This window comes from Pinus tabuliformis, chromosome Q (assembly GCF_031772625.1).
Source record: "Pinus tabuliformis cultivar Carrire ecotype Pingquan chromosome Q, CPIR1, whole genome shotgun sequence".
NCBI lineage: Eukaryota > Viridiplantae > Streptophyta > Pinopsida > Pinales > Pinaceae > Pinus > Pinus tabuliformis.
Window position 1 is genome coordinate 1213602596 of NC_142296.1, and position 22526 is coordinate 1213625121.

Below are 22526 nucleotides of genomic sequence, written 5' to 3' on the forward strand. Positions count from 1 at the left end.
ACTATATCCTTTTATGAGAACGTCCTTCACAACGATTGTAGGAACATAGACAATGGTTTTTTACCGTAACACATAGGTCCTTAAAGCTTTCACGGCCTTAACCAAAGAATATGTTTGTTTTCCCAAGATATCATACTAAATTTTGCATCCTTCGATACTTGGCTAAAAAAGTCCATTGATTTCTCTGTTTCTTATTTATTATTTTGCAATAGGACAACTCCAATAGTGTTAGGGGATGAAAAAAAAAGATAAGAAATGGTTTTTTGTAATTAGGGCTAGCCAAGACTATAGCCTCTCAAAAGGCCTTCTTAATCATAGAAAAAGACTCTCTTGCCTCTGTAGTCTATTTGACCTCTCTTTCTATTTTCACCATGTCTATAATCGCCTTCATAATCTCAGCATAATTGGGTACAAACATCCTTAAGAAGTTTATTCTCCCTAAGAATACTTGTATCTCCTTTTTGTTTCTTGGCAAGGTGATGGTATTGATTGTTTCTACCCTGTTGCAATCGATTATTACCCCTCCCTTGAGACTATATGCCCCCAAAACTTGCCTTCTCTGAGAGAAAATTGATATTTCTTTGGATTCAAGGATAAACCATACTTCCTGTATTTCTCAAAGGTGTGTTGTAAATGCTGCAAATTTTCTTAATCAGACTTTGAGAATACAGTTATGTCATATAAGTAAATCACCACAAATTTACCCCTCCCCAACAAATGCTACGTCCATTGTCCTTTGAAAAATAGGTCCAACATTCATGAGACCTAAAGGCATTTGAGCATGCATGAATGTTCCCAGAGGAGTGGTGAAGGCTATCTTCTTTTGATCTTCAGTATCCACATCAATTTGGTTGTACCTATACAACCCATTAATCATGGACAATCATGAGGACCCCACTACCTTCTGCAAAATATAATCCATCTTGGGAAGGGGGTAATTATCTTTTAGGACAGACCTAATCAGATTTATGAAATCCACACACAACCTATTCTCTCCATTCTTACTTCGGTTAGGGATGATATTAGCCACCTAATCTAAATATCTTAGGGATACAATGGTTTTAGCTTAGATCATTTTCTTAATTTCATTCTTTAACAAGGGCAGAATCAGGGGATTTATATGCCTCTGCTTTCATTTGCGGGGTTTAATTTCAAACTTCAAAATAATATTATGTTGAAAAATGCTAATATCATAAGTATTCAAGTCATCATAAGACCAAGAAAAAATATCTGAATACTTTCTGAAGAGGTCAAGGTAATTTTTCTTGTATCGTTCTAGGATCCCTCGTGAAACTTAATTAGTTTGGGTAGCTCATCTATGCCAATATTACAGTCGTTTGTATCCTCTTCAGATTCCTTCTTGGATGGTTTGATAGCTACATCATTAACATCAAACAACCTTTCCAATGGAACTAACCCCTTTAGGATCACGTTTCCCTTCAATTGCATAATTTTCTGCCCGACCACATATTCCTCCCAAGACACTTGCTTTTCGGCTGCTTCAATTTTCTCAATATATTCACCCTCTTTGTCTATTAAATCATTAGAAAAATCTACACCTCCATAAACCTTTTAATTTGGTGTTCATCTTCAAATACTTGTCAATATTTTACATTGTTAGGCATTGAGGGCATGTGCCTAACTTCCACTTCATACCTTAACAAGGGATTTTGTGGGGGTTTGAAAGTGTTGCCTATTGTTGTCAAAGAATCTTCCATGTTGTTCTACTCCCTAGGCATAAATTTAATATTAAAAGTGAGAAGGAAATTCTCAACTAAATCCCACACTTCATTTCTGTAAGATTTCAGCTTGGGATGCTTGGTTTGGCATTGATTCTTAATTTGTTTCGTAATCTGTTTAAAATATCCAAAAAATATCAAAAACTCTAGTAGCCTGTAGGCCCAACACCAATGCTTCATACTCAACAATGTTATTTTTAGTGTTAAATTCCAACTTATATGAAAGAGGAATGAGGTTACCTTCAGGGGATTTCAACAATACTTCTGCTCCATTTTCTTCCTTGGAATAAGATCCATCAAAGTATAACTTTCACAGACAACCAACTTTTATTTGTTCTTGGTTGGCCTATGAGGGAATTTCCACTTGGGTATCCTCCATAACTTGATCATCCATTTCTAGTAGAAATCATGATAGGTCATTTTCTTGACCATACACTAGAGAGTTTTTCAAATCATATGTTATGGTGACAATTTTTACAAACTTGGATTCTCTGTACAACCTGTGCTCATCTCCACCAAATACTAGAATAGTGGAATATGTAAGGTATAGTTTTATAAACCCTCCAAGATTCATTCCCTAGGATCTAGAGAGGAGCATACCGAATCTTGCAGGAATGTTTGCAACCACAATATCCATTACCACGCTCTTCACATGATTTTGGAGCCAAGTTGACTACCAAATCCTTAATCATCCCGAGGCATTTGAATCTTTTGGAATCAAAGGAATACAATTCCTTGTAAGGTTTTGTTATTTACAGGCCTAATTCCTCCATAACAACCAAATGCATAAGATTTGAGAGGCTCCTGAATCAAGCAAGCAATTATGCAACAAAAAGTCATGGATCACTAAGGTAACATAGAATGGAGGTGTGTATCACTAAAGTAACATGACTACATGTCTTTCTTCCTACAGATTTAGACTATCTTGGGATGAGGCGATATGAGACACATCCATGAAGTCAAAAACATGTTTTTTTAACTAGGTTGTTTCAGCAATTCAGTCAAGGGAATGGATATCTTAACTATCTCTAACTCTTTTTGTAAACTAAACAACGACGTTCCTATCCATCTTCACCAGCTCAATTGGCCCTCTGTATTTTTGATGAATTGGCTTTATTTATAGTGATATTTTCTCTACATTTGTAGATTTAGACTTGGAATTGGTGGGGTGAGAGGTTTCTCCTCTAGTTGGTGGATTAGGGTTGACATGCTTTTTCCCTTTTTTAGTTGAATTTGTGGGGACACGTTAGACAGTTTCTTCGCTTTGATCTTGTGTCCGAGATCCTTTTTTGGATCTCAAATCATATCTCCTATGCAATTTTGGTTTTATGAAATCAACAAAATTCTTACAATAGACATATATCTCTTCTTAGTCCAAAGGGGGGCTTTGCCCATCCTCCTCTGCTCCCTATGCTTCTATTTTGTTTTCTTCTTTTGAGAGAGTAGAGAATTGGTTCTCGTGAACCTCAATAGCATCTTCAGTATTTTATTCAAGATCATCTTCTAAATACATCAGTGGTTGAATTTGGTCTTGTTGGTCCTTTCTTTCTCTTTGCAATAGATGCAAAGGAGGTCTCCTATAATGGGGGTTTAACTTTTTGTTAAAGTCTTGAGGGATTGGTCGAGGAGTGTTTTTTTTTCCAACTCTAGCTTCACCAGTTTATTTGAAAGGTTTCTAATCAACTTATTCATCTCATCTAGCTTATTCTCTTGGGCATCTGTTTCTTGGCCGGAGGAGTTGGCTTCTTCTTTTCCCTTTCCCTATCACCATGTTCTCCCTTTCCTTTCAACTTCCTTGTATATGAAAATTTTACTTCAACATCTAAAGCATCAGCCTTGATCTGATCCAGTGTGCAGGATTTCATCTATTTGAGGGTAAACTTGAAATCTAACTCAAAGGCTCCAGCAAACACCACCTTAGTTGCTACCTATGGGGGTTTAATCTCAACAAGCAAGATGCTATACAAATTATTAAATATTTTTATGAAATTCTTCATTATGTCTTTTCTTTATTGGATTAAACTCAGTCAAGAAATACCCGTGGTCTTTCTTCTCTCCTCATATTTGCGTAAAAGTGTTCTCTAATTCCTTCCAAGTGTTGATTGAGTTATTTGGTAAGGCCTTAAACGTTTTTGTAGCCTCTCCATCTAACGACTGAACAAATAGTCTCAGGACTACATCTAAGTGCTCCATATTCAAGTTTTCAGCAAATGTATAGAAGATCTCGATGTGTTATTGGGTTTTGACAACATCTTCCCTAGTAAATCAAGGCAAGAGCTTAAGATAGTCTTGTGGAATTGCATTCAAAGGCTATTGCAGATTAAGTGGGGCATATCTGTTGAATAAAAAGCCCGAGACAACCACATTTTTCAAAGGGGGTTGAAAATGATTTGTTGCAGGGCCTCGCTGAGAGTTTGGGTGAACCACATTGAATAAGATTTTGTGTGAAATGGCAGTGGGGGTTTGAGATGGACTAGTAATGAGAATATATTTGAATTCTTCAACTTCTTGGAAGGTATGATATGTAAAAGGATCATAAATGATAAAGGTTTCCTTAGACTTGGGTCCCAAGAAGTAAAAGTGATGTGGAGGAAAACGTTCTTCTGAACACTTTAAAACTTTGGATGAGGTTTCAGGATATTTTATCTCGTATTTTTTAGAGGTAGAAGTTGAGGTCTTTGGAGCAAAAAAAACATGATTTGTAGTTCTTGGGATTCTTTCTCTCCAAATTCTCGCGGAGACAATTATTTCTGGGGATTTTTCTGTTGCGAGGTATCTGAATGTGTATGAGACCTTTTAAAAGGCACGATTATAATATGAGGACCCTGCTAGGTGAGAAATCTCAACCCACACTTCCTTTTCTCACCGTACAAGAGAAATGCTCAAAAATCATACCCATGTAAAAATATTCCGATACGTTCCCCATCAACGATGCCAAAAGATGTTGTTGCTCCTAGAGACAACCCCCTAGTTGAGAGGAAGGGTCCATGCCAAGGACATCTTAGATTATCTTGTGATGAATTGTTATTTCTCAGGAGTTGAAATATAAAAGGATTTAAATCTAGTTCAATAATCATACTCAGAGACCAAACACATTACACTCATTGACAACATTTTGTTCCAAATAAGTAAAGTTTAGCCAGGGTGGCCTACACACAATTAGTGAAGCTTCTTTAACGGTTATAGTATAGGTGAGGGAGGAGATAAAATAAGGAAATTTGGTGCAAAGGGCCAGATATAGAATCCTATGCACTAAAATTCAACAAAATAATGTGTAGATGAAGGAAATGAAATTAGTAACCATGGAGCACATTTCAAGGCCTTCAACCTTACATTTATAGGTAATGCTTCCATAACATTACATAGTTAAATATGACATATAAGATTGAGTTTCGACAAATACATTTACACGATTTCTAAGAGGAAATAAACACACATGAAAATAATAAACATAGAAAGGAACACATAATTCACATACCAATGCTTCGAATCAAAAAAAGATTCTCCATTAGTCTTTCAGAACAACATAATGTCATTAAGCCTCAGAACTTGCAAAACTTGTAGAATATTGTAGTCTCTAGAATAGAAAATCGAACCCTTACAAATGAGTTCCTCTCCCATTTTATAAGGGGAGTCGTAACAATAAATAGTTACAAAATATCTCCTAGTGTGACAACTATCTAAACTAATCAGTTGTGCGAGCATGCCAAAGGCCTAGATGTTCTAATCATTACATAACAACTTGATTCTTTCTTGAAAATTAAATATTTACAAAATCACTAAAATGGCAAAGATATATCATGATTTCAAATCAAAAAATATCTTCAATGCGAGCTTGCTTGGTCCTTCAAAGTGGATCCATGCTTCGCTACCCATCTTTTCCATGATTCCTCAAGTTTGATAAGTATCACCAACATGAGACGAGAACAAGGCTTGATTCTAGATTGATCGCTAAAGATAGCCTCCCGCAATAGTGGAAACATTTGAGTGGAGATAATGGTAAGTGATATCAAAACCAACCAATTGATATGGGGTTTGACAAGAAAGTACCAATTGTCTTCGAGATCAATTTTTCTCAACTGGTTAACCTTCTCTATGAAGTCAACCCCCTGTTCAAGCCAACTCCTAAGCAGACTCTGCACATCTGGCAAAGGAATATTTGGGACAGATTGAGATGATATTCAATTCAAGTAAGGAATCATTAATGGACTCTGCCAGGGCATTTGACATCTCATGTGCATCACTGATGATATTTTTAAGTGATCATATTTAGGCTTTCCATCCCTTAAGGATAGTTGACTTATGAATTGCATCAATTTTAGGAAAATTGGATTTCCTCCCATCGACACTGTCTTTCCATTCCAAAATTTCATTAAGGTCTTTCTTAGCCTCATGAAAACATGAATCATCTCCACTAGCTCATTAGTCACGAAATTTTAGAACTTGCAAAACTTGTAGAATATTGTTGTCTCTAGAATAGAAAATTGAACCCTTACAAATGAGTTCCTCTCCCCTTTTATAAGGGGAGTCATACAATAAATAGTTACAAAATATCTCCTAGTGCGACAACTATCTAAACTAATCAGTTGTGTGAGCATGCCAAAGGCCTAGATGTTCTAATCATTACATAACAACTTGATTCTTTCTTGAAAATTAGATATTTGCAAAATCACTAAAATGGAAAAGATATATCATAATTTCGAATCAAAAAATATTTTCAATGTGAGCTTTCTTGATCCTTCAAAGTGGATCCATGCTCTGCTACCCATCTTTTCCATGATTCCTCAAGTTTGATAAGTATCACCAACAAGAGAGGAGAACAAGGCTTGATTCTAGATCGACGACTGAAGATAGCCTCCCGCAATAGTGGAAAAATTTGAGTGGAGATAATGGTAAGTGATTTCAAAACCAACCAACTGATATGGGGTTTGACCAGAAAGTATCAATTGTCTTCGAGATCAATTTTCTCAGTTGGTTAACCTTATCTGTGAACTCAACCCCCTGTTCAAGCTAACTCCTAAGGAAACTTTGCACATCTGGTAAGGAATCTTTGGGACAAATTGAGATGATATTTAATTCAAGTAAGGAATGATTAATGGACTCTGCCAAGGCATTTGACATCTCACGTGCATCACTGATGATATTTTTAAGTGATCATCTTTAGGCTTTCCATCGCTTAAGGATAGTTGAATTGCGGATTGCATCAATTTTAGGAAATTGGGTTTCCTCCCATCGACACTGTCTTTCCATTCTAAAATTTCATTAAGGCCTTTCTTAGCCTCATGAAATCGTCTCCACTAGCTCATTAGTCACGAAATTTTTGAGCCTGCATTATTATCAAATCAAGTTCAACTTCTCACAAAACGATCATTTCTTCTTCTTTAGGGTTTTCGATGAACCCTTTTTCAATTTGAGCATGGTGACGATTATGAAAGGACAAAATGACAATTAATTACTTGGTAAGTGGGGAAGACAAGGAATTGAGGGTGTGAGGAGGTCCTTATGCAAGCTGACAATTGGGTGAAAGAAGGTGTGACAGATGGAATGGCTCGTGATAGAACAATTTAAATAGAAAGATTTGAATTACAATGGTCAGCGTGCAGAGTGCAACATTCTGTTCGTGGGGATTTCAAGTAGGAAAGGGAGGAAATAGCATAGCGAAGACCCATGGAGGAATTGGATTGGGGAAAGGACAAGGGATCAGGGTCATATATCAAACAGTCTCATGCTCTCTTGCCACACTTGCTTGATAATGGTTCTAGCCGCTGACATGGCACCCCCACTAGCATGATAGGTGGTGGGACCATCTTATCATCTCCGACGGGGTGCCTGATTGGATTTAACGGAAAGGTTCGACCTCCCAAAATTAATATCAATCATTGATTTGTGAATGTTACTTTATTGACTCTGACTTACCGGGGGTAAGTGCTGGATTGTGACTAACGCGCTTCTTTACCTTCCACAATTCCTCATGGGTGTGGTTGCTTCAATATGGGCAGTGATCTGCCCCACAGGTGGCCGCTCTTTAATCATTTACATTTGAGAAATGGGGGAAGGCCCATTGCCACTTAGTGAATCCTCCATGCCTAGAATGGTGCTGCTTACTATTGAGCTGGAAACTTGATGTCTTGGAGCTCTAGTCCCCTGGTGCCCGGAAGCCCGATTCCTTTTGAAATCCAATTAGAAATTATTACAGGGTTTTGACCTTCAAGGGTATACCACCGAAATGATGTCATGATTATGACGTAATATATCTCACAACAAGAAGGCCCGACATAAAGTATTCAATCGGTCTTATATCCAGCTTCATGAAGTTACTAAGAGAAACTCATTGGAAAACAGGAAAAAATATTTTAAGGTATATTACAGGGACAATACAGTATGGAATTTTGTACACTAATTCAAAGGACAACCATCTTGTTGGTTACATATATAGTGACCTTGTGGAAAGTATTGATTATCGAAAGAGTACCTCAAGGTATGAATTTCACCTAGGTATAAGAATAATTTTATGGGAATCCAAGAAGTATTTCATTGTGTCCATTTCATTAGTAAGGTGTTCTTCCACTTAAGAGTTTTCTCGTCTCTTTTACCCATCGGTTCGTAAGAGAGTTATCAGAGGGTGTTTCTCCCAGACCATCTGGTGGTAATGAAGCGGCCTTGGTTAGAGTTAAAAGTGGTTGGCATATTCAAAATATAGATAGCTGAATGATCTGCGGCTCTTTCATATCTGCCGGTGACCACGCTTTGTGGCTCTTTCAGATCTACGGCTCTTTCAGATCTACCGGTGACCACGCTCTATGGCTCTTTTAGATAGTTGTAACAATCTGCGGCTCTTTCAGATTTGTGGCTCTTTCAGATCTGCAGATCTGTGATTGGGCATTTTCCTGAGACCACTTTCGGCCATCCTGAAGCTTCTTCTATGGCTATCTCAGAGCCCAAATTTCAGCCCCCTTCCTCGGGCTAAATCTCTTCTCATTGATTGGGTCTTTTGAGGTTTATAGATCTGCAGCATTTCTCTTTTTTTTTTCTTTTCTCTTCTCTTCGATAATCTTTATGCTCAACAGGAGAACATTCTCCAGATGGCTTCCAGCTTCGCAAAAATAGTTGCTGGCTCAGTTCCGTCCACCTCTGGGGAGCAAGCTCCTGCCCATATCATCAGTGAAGCCCCAGCTCCCACTGTCTAGGTGGTCCAAGCCTCACTCGATGAGGCTTTGAAGTTCTCTGAAAGTGCCCTAATTTGTTGATTCAATGGTTTTTGGCCACGGCTGACAGCTCTCCACAGTTGGATCTCGGAGGTATGGAAGCCTCTAATTCCTGATGCAATTAATATCTACCCCTGTGCTAGGGGTTTCTTTATAGTAGATTTTGAAAACCCTGAAAGCAGACAATGTATTTTAGATTCCGGCCCTTGGTTTTGGGATAAATCAGGCCTATTCATGAGGCCATGGAACCCATCATCTGATCCCTCAACAACAGTCATAACCTCAGCACTAGTTTGGGTGAGATTTCCAAACCTACCCTTGCATCTCTGGAATTTCTCTTCGCTAGAAGCCATTGGAAATGCAATTGGGAAATTTTACTGCAGGTGCCCAGAAATAGAGGAATATGCTAGAACCACCTATTCATGCATATGTGTGGAAATGGACTTCAGCGCTGAATTCCCAGCTGAAATACACCTAACAAGTAAAGACTGTGTGGAACCAGAAACTCAATTACAAAAGTGTCCTCTTCAGATGTCGATCTTGCTTTGAGACAAGCCACCTAGCTAAAAATTGCCCAAAAGCCTCCCAGAAAAATTCTACTAGAAAAAATCACCACAAATCTACATGGTGGGAAGGAGCATAAAAAGAACACTACACTGTCATCAAAGAAGAATACTCTCGAGAAAACTTTGAATTACAAGAAAGCGGGCAAGAAAGAAACAACTCTCAAGACAAGCAGGGGGAAAGCCTCGCCCAACAACAAAAAAGTGAACTCAACAACCCCTTAAGCATCAACAGTTATGAGGTTTTGAATACTGCGCAAAATAAATTTTCATTTAACAGCAAAGCAGATCTCCTAGACCAAACTTCTTCTCTGACTATCTCCAAAAGGACGAACACAATAGATCGTGAAGCTAAGACACCAATGTCCCAAGAACCAGAAGAGATGAAGGAGATGCAAGATAAAGAAAGTTGGAAGACCGTAGAGAAGAAAAAGAAAGCTACATCACCAATCTCACCAAGAAAGACGAGGAGCCAGACAATTAGAAATTAAGAAAATTTTAGGTCCGATAGACCAATTTGGTCTCAGTGGACGTTAACCATCATCATCATCATCATCATCACAACAACGGGAGCAACATGCCAAGTAGTTTGGATAATAATATCAATAAGTTATCTTGAACCTCAAAAGAAGGAGTAAACTCCTATTTTCTATGATAATAATTCAACTATTGCACTTTCAAGAAAACTCTTGTTTTCTTTGATAATAATTCAACTACTGCACTTTCAAGAAATCATGTGTTTCACTGAAAAGTAAACACATTGATACCATATATCACTTCATTCACAAGCTTGTCAACACTAGGGATATATCTCTTCAATTTTGGGAATCTAAAGAATAGTTAACAGATATCTTCACCAAACCATTGGAATGAACTTTTTTTGCGTTTCAAACACAGTACTTAGACATTGTTAGTAAATGCAACAATCATAGTTGGAATTTGGATTTCTCTTTACGCATCATACCAATAACTAATAAAAGCTTGATTAAAAATTTACCCTTACATAACATAATTAGGTTAAAAAAATTTACATATTTATGACAAGAAAAAAAAACAAATTTTCACATATTTTGTATGATTCTTATTTTATTTTTAATTTTATTATTAATTTAATTTATTTTAATTTGTTTTTTTTTAATATTTCTTTTAATCATTATTAAAAATTTTATTTATATGATGTACCAATGTAATGTTTTATGTTCTTCCAACTTTTATCAATTTTAATTTCAACTTTGTTATTTTTACATATTTTAATTACATGGATGGAATGATTAAAAATAATAAATTTGAAAATGTCCTATGATTGACAAAATTCCCTATGATTTTTGAATGGATACACTAAATCATAACCAAAGTGAATGGACCGATTAGTCATGAGAAGAAGAGGTTTGTTCTGAATAATGAAATATTCTATTCTTGGAAGAAGAGAGTAACCATTCATTAGTTTTTCAATTCTTATCATTATTTTATTACATATGCAATGGAGATCAAATTTGTGGATGATTAAGATTAATTGAATCTCCATGCATCAATTATAGTCATAAATTTCATTATAAAAAAGTACAAGAATACACAAACTAATCCTCTTTCCCCTTGACAAATAGATTACTAAGTCCTAGTTTGAATTATTTTTCACCTCTTGTAGAACCATGTATACTTTATTTTCATTATTATAGAATTTGCAATCATATGTTACAACTATTTTGTATGACTTCAAAAAATTATGGTAAGTATAAAATTGCTCAATCATTTTATGGTATGCTTTCAAACCTAATTAGTATTTTACTATTTTCAACTTTATAGTATTTCCTAAAGATAAAAATAAAATAGGTTAAAAAGTGTGAACACTAACCTCCAATCCAAGTTCCAACAAGCATCAATTTCAATATGGTGTGAACCTTCAATTCTATTGGAACCCAAATTTAAAACCATCCAACACCCAAATGGATTTTCTCATTCTTGAATTGAATTATTTCCATTATTTGTGTCACAAGTTCTTGTCCCAAAATAGAGAAATATGCTAATGAAGAAAAGTTACTTCAAGTAACTTCCTAGAAAGCAACTAAAACTGGCATATGCATTCCATTATGGTTCAAAACAATACAAGGCAAATACTTATTAGTACACCGAAAGAAAGAATCAAACTACACACATAATATCTCTCGTAATAAAAATTGGAAGTTCCCTTCTCCTAAATTATCAATTGGCCAAGACATTTGTAAGTGAATTTATATATGTTGGCCAAGACATTTGTAAGTGAATTTATATATGTAGCCTGCCTGAACTAAGAACTGTCCCTATAATCGCAGTAACCTGTGAGTATTTGGAAACACAACGATTAACACAATTGCATTCTATTATGTTCAGTTCACCTTCTTTATATCTCCTTGAAATGCATTTGCATAGCAAGTCTGAATAAGCTTCTTGAAAAACTTGACTTTGTGTTCCATTTCCAGATCTACTGTACCGATAAACTTATCATTGTCAAATCCAGAAGGGATTTCGGGGACTGTAGCCATTTTAATCTTGAACCGTTGATAAACAACCTGCTGCTCAATGAAAAGAAATAGCACTTCAACGTAAGTTCATTCTGGTTAGGCTTCACTCATTTTCATCGTATTGAATTTTGTTGTCAGACAGCTGTAGCTGCAGCGTTGCCTCTTCTTAGTGATGTCCCAGGAGACTAGAGAAAATTAGCTGTCTATGCTCACAGAAGGATTTAAGTAAATGAAAAGAAATAGCACTTCAACGTAAGTTCATTCTGCTTAGGCTTCACTCATTTTCATCGTATTGAATTTTGCTGTCAGACAGCTGTAGCTGCAGCGTTGCCTCTTCTTAGTGATGTCCCAGGAGACTAGAGAAAATTAGCTCTCTATGCTCACAGAAGGATTTAAGTAAATAATGATAATAGAATTATTTCCATTATTTGCCTTAATGCTTCTTCTAGTTTGATTTGGTTTCAAGCTTGACATGGATTTTCATGTTTTGTATTTTTTTTGGTTGGGTCTCTCCAGGCTAATCGCTACCATGCATTTAATTAACTAACAGTTGAGTTGTGTTTTAATTAACTTAATTACTTTATGTTTTGGATTAGAGTTTATCAATCGTGTTTTGCATGAATTTTATCAATAGTTTCAGATGGGTTGGTCAACGATGGCCTAATTAGAAATTTCAATTTCAATATAAACCTTCAAGGCTCAAGAGTTAACAATGCCATGTGTAAAGGAATACCTACAGGTTGTAGGTGTATCACAGCATTGAAAATTAACTCACAATTATGTTATATTTTGCGTTAGAGTTTATCAATCGTGTTCTGCATGAAAGTTTATCAATGGTTTGAAATGGAGTTTATCAATAGTGTTTTGCACGAAAGTTTATCAATCATTTGAAATGGGTTGGTCAACGATGGCTTAGTTAGAACTTTCAATTTTGATACAAGCCTTCAAGACTCAAGAGTCAGCAATGCCATGTGTAAAGGAATACCTACATGCTGTACTTGTATTACAATAATGAACAATGAACAAGTCTTATAGATGCCTAGTTCCGAGTCAACAGTGCCATGTGTCAACAATTCCATGTGTAAAGGAATACCTACAGGCTGTACTTGTATTACAATAATGAACAATGAAGAAGTCTTATAGATGCCTAGTTCGGATCGTCCTTGCGCGGCGGGCCATTCAGTGAGGAACCCCAAGTAGATGCCAAGATGCCCAATGCCAACGTATTAATAGCTATAAAATATAGTGAAAATAAATAGGCATTAGTGACGTTTTCGAAAAACGGTTTTCAACCACGTCTGAAAAAACGGTTATCTAAAAATTATAGGCCTCAAAAAAGGCTCATATGATAACTAGAGCTAAGAGTTAGTTGCATGTGAACTTTAGTATGATAACTAGAGCTAAGAGTTAGTTGCATGTGAACTTTAGTAAGACACTTAGTTGTGAGTACCTACTAATTTTAGATAACTAACATTTTTAAATCTGTTAATTCTAATTAGCTCTAAAATCTTATTGTGCTAGATAGTTCTAGAAATTTCTCCATGTATTGTAAAATCTATTTAACGGCTAGAAAGGCAATCTACCCGTATGGTTTTTTATGTTTGTATTTGTTCTCTCTATCACCAGCATGGGAGGAGATGGCAATGCAAGCGACCCATGGTTTTTGCACTTTTTTCATTGATATGTGTGCCTGCTCTATCTATCACCAGCATAGGAGGAGATGCCTTTTGCTCTTTTTTCATTGATATGTGTGCCTGCTCTATCTATCACCAGCATAGGAGGAGATGGCTTTTGAGACCAACACAAGAATTACAACTACGGGTTTGGCACTCTGTCAACATATCGTTTTTGGTACTTTGTCAACATATCGTTACAGGTCTAGCCTTGTATCAGCCTCTTCTTTTTTATTTTTCATGTTTCAATGTCTAATAGAAACACATTCACCATATCCATACATATATGCACTTGTATCGGCCTCTTTGTTTTAAGCTACAGTAGTTTTGTTTCCGTTTCTAGTGGAAACACATGTTGGAGTTAATGTTTACATTCCATATTTAAGAAGTTGGTTTGTGATGGTTGAGAAATTCTCTCAACCTCTCTATCTAATTTAGAAATAAGTTGGATCTCAGAAACTCTATTTAATAGAGTAATCTGAATGTAAATCTGTGTGTGAGTGTCTTTGCACATACACCATTTGTGCATAATATATGATTGAGTTTCTGTAATTGTGTTGTTTTAGCCATTTTTATCATGGTATCAGAGCGTAGGATCAGAGGCCTGTGTGTTGTGTTGTGATAAAATTCCTAGAACTGAGATGAGCTTGCGTTCAAGAGCTGTTTGCTTTGCGTTACGGACAGCGTATTCTCCATTTTTTTAAAATTGCTGCCATCTCTCCGGTCCGGTCCAGTCCAGCCACGGAATTAGCGAAGTGACCACAGATTTTCAGAACGTAATACATGGAGTGAACGAGAAGATCTACATATTTTTCATTCATTTTCTTCACAGACTGACCTTCCTGCTCCTGTAGACACTTCACACTGCGACATATTATGTCCTATGCTCTGAACATGGGAAATCGCTTAAGAGGGAGAATAATTTACAAAATCTCCATCTGAGTTCATATAAATCATGGGTTCAAACCATGATCAAGTGCTGTCAGAATAGCAGTTGGAGGGGATTCTTGCACGAGAGAAGTGGAGCTCCGTGAAGGAAGAGGAGATGTTCGACACATGGGACATGTTGCGTGCAGGCGAAGCCATTCGTCGATGCAATCCATGTGGAACATTTGATCGCAATCAGAAATAATCCTCACATTCTCCGGCTCCTTGTAATCGCTTAGGCAAATCGAGCAACACTTGTTATCCTCTGCTTCTTCTAACTCATTTCCGTGTAAAAAAAAATTGAGCGATTGGCAGGCTTTGATAGAATATAACATCTTGGGGAATGAATCCAAAGTCTCCTTATCGATCCCAATTACAGCGTCGTTCTCGTTCAAATGGGCGGTATGAAATCCGATTGCACGATCGCTAGCCCATATCTCGTTTCTTACATGTCTGATGTGTTGCCTATTTCTGTCACGGCATGGTTCGAGGTGTTCGGTGCTCTCGTATTCATAGCCATTATATTGTTGGTTCTTCTCTCTGTCTCAGTAAGCTGCCAAAACTATTCATATTATGATGAATTCAATGAAGAGAGTGAACCTATTAAACTCTTTTAAAAATAACTAGCAGTGCAACTATGTGTCTGATGCCAGTACTTAGTAGTAGTAAGACTCAATATGTATGGTTGTCCAGATAGTATGGCAGTTGCGGATCTAGGGAAGGATCCCTCATTAGTGGTAGACATGGAAGTGGTTTCCTAATAAGGTTATGCGACAGATTGGGATGTTGTCCAGTAATTGACTTCGGAAGGTCCTTGATTCGGGAGTTGACGAAGTGAACTCGGGAATCCAACTTGCCAACTACACCTTTCCGAGGGTTATGAGGCAACTTGATGGAGCATATACTGATAAGCTTGATTATTTTGTTATTTTCATGTAATGTAATCATTAAGGGGGGATGTTGGAGTTAATGCTTACATTCCATATTTAAGAAGTTGGTTTGTGATGGTTGAGAAATTCTCTCAACCTCTCTATCTAATTTAGGAATAAGTTGGATCTCAGAAACTCTATTTAATAGAGTAATCTGAATGTAAATCTGTGTCTGAGTGTCTTTGCACATACACCATTTGTGCATAATATATGATTGAGTTTCTGTAATTGTGTTGTTTTAGCCATTTTTATCATGGTTTTTGCACTTTTTCATTGATATGTGTGCCTGCTCTATCTATCACCAGCATAGGAGGAGATAGCTTTTGAGACCAACACAAGAATTACAACTACGGTTTTGGCACTTTGTCAACATATCGTTTTTGGTACTTTGTCAACATATCGTTACAGGTCTAGCCTTGTATCAGCCTCTTCTTTTTTATTTTTCATGTTTCAATGTCTAATAGAAACACATTCACCATATCCATACAGATATACACTTGTATCGGCCTCTTTGTTTTAAGCTACAATAGTTTTGTTTCCGTTTCTAGTGGAAACACATTCACCAACTTGGTGTCTTCACCAATTTACCACAATGGGCAATGCTAGAATTCGGTAAAGATGGAAAGCTTTTGTATTCTTCTCAAGATCAGTTGATCTCTGTCTAATTCTTGAAAGACATGTCAAAATAAAGGGATTACTGCCGGCTCCATGGCAACTGCACTAAAAATTCGAAGAAGTTGAGGATAGGTTTTATGATACTTTTAGTGGTTCTGTGAGAAAGTTCCTCGCAACTTCAGGAATTTGACCCTCTTGTATGAGCCAGATATCATAAATAATAGATTTGCTGGGCCACGAGTGATTTTGTCTTTGCCTTCATTGAAGTACTTGGACATCAAGTTCAGTGATTTCAACGGGTCCCTGCCTAAGAAGCTGTTTGACAAAGATGTCGAGGCCTTTTTTGTTCCCACATGGACTATGATTATATGGCCACACAATCTTTAATCTACCGCACCAAAACTACTCTTTATTTATTTTTAATGGACGGAAGAGGATAAGCTCTCAGGGATTGCATAATCTGGTTGTTCTGTTTGAAGAGACACCGATGTAGGATTACCTAATATGTACATGAAATGTGAGGGTTGCCTGGTGCAGATGCGAAGTTATTTTTCTTGCGGAGAATGAGAAGTGGAAGTTGTGTCCTGGCTGCTTGTTCATATAATCTGATTTGTACCTAGATCTGAGTCTTTCATGCGGATTTGGGTTTTTGCGGATCTTCCTTTATAGGGTGACTTACCTATTAAATACAGTCAACCTTCCCTGCTTCTCAACATTTTTGTAATAAACTGATCGAAACTAGTATAAAAAATGAAAGAATCCTAAGGTGTGCTTGAGATTTGAAATTCCTACCCGGCCTCCATCTGAACCATTTGTGGTGAGGTATGTCAGCTACAATGTTCATATTATTGGAGGAAGGGATTCTATAGTGAACACTATTGGGCTTTATTCATGTCCCGGTATAAACCATCGTGACTTGTAGTTGAAGACAGGTGAAATTTAGTAGGGACATGAACATTATACTAGTGTTGTTGCCTGCGTATTTGTGGAAGCAATCCATTAAATGGGTTATAGCTTGCACTTCTTGAAATTGTTTTATTTGATAAAAACTCCATAGCATACGTTACATATGGATAATGTCATACCTTACATTTAGAGGGCATGAGCATACGCTTTCCACTCATGGCTTGTGTTTATGTTTGGTTTTTTAGCATGGCTTTTTTGCAAGTTGTAGTAAAAACGTCCAGACACGATAAGATTGAGATTTCTGTGTATAATGTGACATTACTAGGGTATTTTTGCTATTAAGTTTACTTACCAAATTACTATGGTGTGACCAATTTTTTTGATAATGGGTAAAAGGAAAATTACTTTGGTGTGGTGAATTTTTTTGACAATGGATAAAAAGTTTCAGGAAGAAGGGAGCTGAGAAATCTCTTAATAGGTCATAATTTGCAATATGTTGTTTCTACATTGCAAATAGAGAATGAGTTCCAAATCATAATGGTTTTTGGAATCAATCATAGAATAGTATTTTCCAAATCTTCATATTAGTTTCACACCAAGATTGACCTTCTTGATGAATTGGAAGAGGATTCAAGAAGCAAATTTGCAAGATGGAGCAAAGTGGTTAGTGAGTAAATGAGGTTGCCTATTTAAAAGATTTCATGGAAATGCCTTGTGAAGTTGTCCCTCTTCAAGAAGGCAACAATAGACTCTTTGATCAAAATGAAACTTTGAAAGAAGATCACATGCATTGTTGTTGTAGTTGACGACCAAGAAAAAAGTTATTCAGGAAGCATAATCTTCATTTGCAAGTCAGTGAACTGCATAATGCTAAGAGGATGATTGTTGTTGTTGAGCTACCAAGCTTGTCTTCTTCCACGCTTCATGATCTTCATTGTATCCTTGCTATTTGGAAGAATATGGTTATTGATGATTGTGCCTGAACACATTATTTTGTGTATCCTAGCTTTGAAAAACACACTATTGGTATTGATTCTAGACTACTATGCAAAATGGGATATTTTGGAGGACTTGGGAAGAATAGATAACACAATGTTATTCCAATTTCTTGTGTTGAATTTGGGAAGATGACTTTTGTTGCATGTGGATTTCGGACTAAGTTGATGGAAGAGAAGCCCCTATTGATTGTGTTACGAGTGATGACAATGTTACTATTATAAAGGCTTATCATGTTGTTTGTGCACAACAATTTGAGTTTGTGTAAAGGAGATTCAAGCCACCTCAATATCATCATATGAAGAAGAGGAATTTATGTAGGATCAGAAAGCTATTGATTATGCAGTCAAATCATTGGAAAAATGATGAGAAAGGCTTAACAATGGACTAGCTCTAGTTCCTACCATCAAGATGAATTATGGTTGGATTGATGGATGGTCGTTGAATAAGTTGAGTAGATGAATTGTGGTTGGATTGATGGATGATCTTTGAATAATTTGAATAGATGAATTGTGGTTGGATTGATGGATGGTCACTGAATAATTTGAATAGATGTTTGTGGACTTCATACTGTTGTGTCTCATCGTTGTGTTGTCTTACAACATTCCTACCTAAGTTGTGTTTCAAGGGGGAAGTTTGATGATGACAAATGTTGTTAATTTACTAGTGGCTTAGCTATGTTTTAGGGAGGAGTTAGATGATGAAACATATTGTTGTTGTTTCTTTGTTATTATTGGCTGATTTATATTAATGTTTTTAGTGAGAGTGTTTAGACATTTCACATAGGAGTTTTCTACAAATATTATATCTATAAAATATTATGCATGTAGAGAAGAGATAGGAGCAATATCATACCACTTGTCTTTTAGTATTTTTTTGAAAAGATTTAATAAAATCACTTGTTTCAATCTTGCTTGTAATGCAAATAATTACAACTATTATTTATAAAAATAAATAAAAAATTAACAATTTGGTTTTAAACTTGAAGGTAGCATTGATTTAAAATTTCAATCCCCATCACTAAAGTGGAACCATATATTGCAATAAATGCAACATTGTGATGTATTAATTAGACAAATGTTTCATAAGAATGTGAGGTTAGAACATTGTTATGTGATTAAAGTGAACATTATGCAAGTATTATTAGTATTGGATTAATATTCTTATTTATTTCGACACAAGAGTATTCTAATTAATATAATAGTATTTTTAGAATTTTTTTTCTAGTATTTTTTTCACAATTATAAGTTTGAGTTATGTAGTGTGTAAAATGTGTAGGTGTTGAATCCATTTATCCATTCAAAAATATGTTTAGAAAAGTTTCTACTTTCATCCAAAATTATTTAAATGGAAGTTTACAAAACATATAATAACATTATAAAAGATTAATTCTCTACAATCAATATGTGAATTAATCTTTTATAATCTTATAAAAGATTTATTCTCTACAACTAATATGTGCAATATCGTCCTAGATGAGGGTGTACGACTAGGAATTTCAATGTCTTTGGGATAGCCATTGACGTAGCACTTGTTTCAAGTTGAGGTGGTGGTGGATGGATGGAATAAATACATTCCCTTTAGTATCTGTGCCTTAATGAGTTTTAAATATCAGTTCAGGGCTCAAGAATTTGGTGTATGGAGGCAAGGTCATTACCTTGTCCTCTATCTCTAGTGTTTCCTGTCCATGATTTGGCGGCTTCTTTACGAGTTTGTTTTCTTGCAATTGCACACAATATTTATCTATGTTCTGGCTTGGGAGTGGATTCCTTGAGTATGGCTGTGGAGTTAGTTTTCCCCCCTCTTCAATGACTTCTTCTCTAGGTGAGTTTTTATTCGTAAGTTTTTGTGTATCACCTGAATTTCCTATTCTTGGAGTGGGTATTGGTAAATTTAGGTTTCACCATAAATTCTTGTTCTTCGGGTGGGTATGTAGTCAAATTCAGAGTAGTTGGACTCTCAAATGTTGGTTCATTCCGGGTCAAGCTGATCCACTGCTTTTTACACAATTATCTTTCATTTTCTATGTTAATTGATATATTGCAAAGGTTGGGTCATTTGTCTTGAGGATTTATTTAATTGGGTTATGGTTCTGCCTGTGTTGAGTTTATATGGTGGATTTGTGGGGTTTTGCATTTGACGTACAATGAATTTCATGTTATGTTGGGCCTAGGTCCCGTCGAATGGTTTTACGTGGATAACCTTGTTGTTTATAGGTCAGGCCTTCAGGGTATTCCTTTTTGTCCTTTGATGTATTCCATAAGTGGTGGTATTTCTATTGCTTGTCCTCATTGTCTTTCTTTAACATTGCTTATGGCCCCAAGGCAGTAGACTGAATGATGGGGTGGAGGCTATGTGGGGGAAAAACAGTTGTACCCATTTTCTTATGATTCACTAGCCACTACCTTTGATTCAGTGCCTCTAGAGGTTTTTAGGGAGATTTTAGTTATGGAAAGTGTGGAAGGTGGCGATCATCCTTGTGGTTCAAATTCTGCTTTGGATGGTGCAAAGGTGAAGTGACTTCCAAATATTGGTCATTTCTAGAAAAGGAGGTTGAATTTTTTAAGCTCATTGGCATTAAATAAATAGACTGAAAATTATAATGTTTTATGGTCTCTAGAGGATATAAAGATAATGGTTGTGAAAAAAGTTCAAGATAACAAAATGATGGAGCAAAGGACCACTCTTCCCAGTATTACGACTCAGTTAAATAAGATTACATTAGAAACATCGGTAATAAATCACTAGAGTGAAACTCGACTAAACTAGACTAAGTGAAACTAAACAAGGACACAGGGACATTTTTGACACCTAACAAGTGGTTGGAATTAGATTCTCCAACACTCCCCCTTAATTACAACCACATAAACATTCAATTAAAATGGTTGTTAGTATATGTCTCAGTTAGGATATTTTTTTTAAAAGGAAACAATTTTTGTTTATGCTAAGTCCACTAAATGACAAATGAGGTCTGCATTATTTGTTCAATGATTAGTGTTAATTACAAGCTTGAATATCGCATGAAAATTGAAGAAGATTGTGTTTTAAAGGTACCAAAATTTTGGCATGAAAGAGTTAGTAAAAAGGGCACATGGAAGCACGTTGATTGGAAGCACCAAGTCAACATAGTGGAGAATGCACAGAAAGAAGCCAGATCGGTCAAATCTGTAGCCATCGTCAAAAGGGTTTTTTGTTCTTGGGATTTTTTTTTTACCAAAAAAGGAAAAGTTATTTTGAATGGCGACTATTAAATCTTCTTGAATTCATTTAGGAGAAGTATTTGAGTGGTCTATCTGAGTGATAAAAGAGAATCCATTTGGGATTCTTGAGCTACCATTGCTACATGCTCCCACCATAAGCAATAGCCACAACCATTATTGTTAGAGCCAAAAGTTGTGTAGTAGAGAAGCCAGTTGCTATGTTTGAAGATCGATTGCCTTGCTGAGTTGTAATGAGGCAACGCTCAACAAATGGGAAAAGGCAAGAAGCTAAGAAGGTCAAAAAAAACAAGAGGATATGTTTGAGATCTTGTTAGATTTGGAAGTAAAGAGGAAAAAATAATCTATGAAAGATAACATTCTTCCCCTGATTTATATGCGAAGACAACCAAAGAGGCCTAGGATACCCTTGAGAGGAGTTTTTGTGTAAGGGGGAGTATTGAAGTTGAAGATGAAGGTGGATCTATAGTAGTATATATACATCGACATGAAAAGTTTGTTGAATCCCACTATGCACATATGAAAGTGGATGAAGATTTGGTAAATCCAGCAAAAGAGCTAGCTGTTGAAATTTTAGTGAACCCAACAACAAAGCTTGTTGATGACAGTAAAGCGACCATTGGAGCAATCAATGATATGGTGAATCCAACAATTAATATTGCTGATGTAAAATTTAATGAAGAATGATTGGATAAAGATAAATGGTTGTACATGATGCAACAAAAACATTAGATCGACATGATGTTGTTTGGTGAGATAATGTCACTTGAATCTAAAAACCAAGTGGAAGACATCATGTTTGCAGCAGCATAGGTTAGTACATAAGTCGAAGAGATAGAGACATAGACATAGACAAAGAAAGAGATAGAGATAGAGGTAGAGGCAAAGAAGGTAGCCCATAAAGAGAAAACAGAGACAAAAGCAGAGGCAGAGAAAGAAGCGCAATAGAAGAAAGCTCTCATTGCAGAGCAAAAGGAACAAAACCAATGTGGTTTTGCAAATATTTTAATGCTAACATTAATTTCCAGTGTGCAAGTACACAAGAACATTTTGAAGAACATTTAGATTTCCTTGAAGCATGGTTTTCAACACCATGTCTAGATGAAGTCTGCATAGAAGTTGCAAAAATGAATGTTGAAAATAACATGCATGATGAAGAAATTAATGAAATTTTAAGGTATTGGAGTCCATAAGATATGTAATTATATTATGGTCTTATGTTGCAGAAGATTGATGATGAAAATCACCCTATAGATG

General features: G+C 36.1%; 1 protein-coding gene across 5 annotated transcripts in view; it reads left to right on the top strand.

Moving 5' to 3' along the window:
* Positions 1-22526, top strand: part of LOC149224141 (cytokinin hydroxylase-like) — a 369076-nt gene that overhangs the window by 316356 nt on the left and 30194 nt on the right. The window contains exon 1 of one of the 5 annotated variants that reach the window (XM_089383496.1): positions 11935-12086. The exons of the other annotated variants lie outside the window; for them this stretch is intronic. Coding sequence (XP_089239622.1) covers positions 12064-12086 — 23 coding nt within the window. The 5' untranslated portion in view covers positions 11935-12063. Of the gene's footprint in view, positions 1-11934; positions 12087-22526 lie in introns of those variants that run through there. 5 annotated transcript variants of the gene reach the window in all.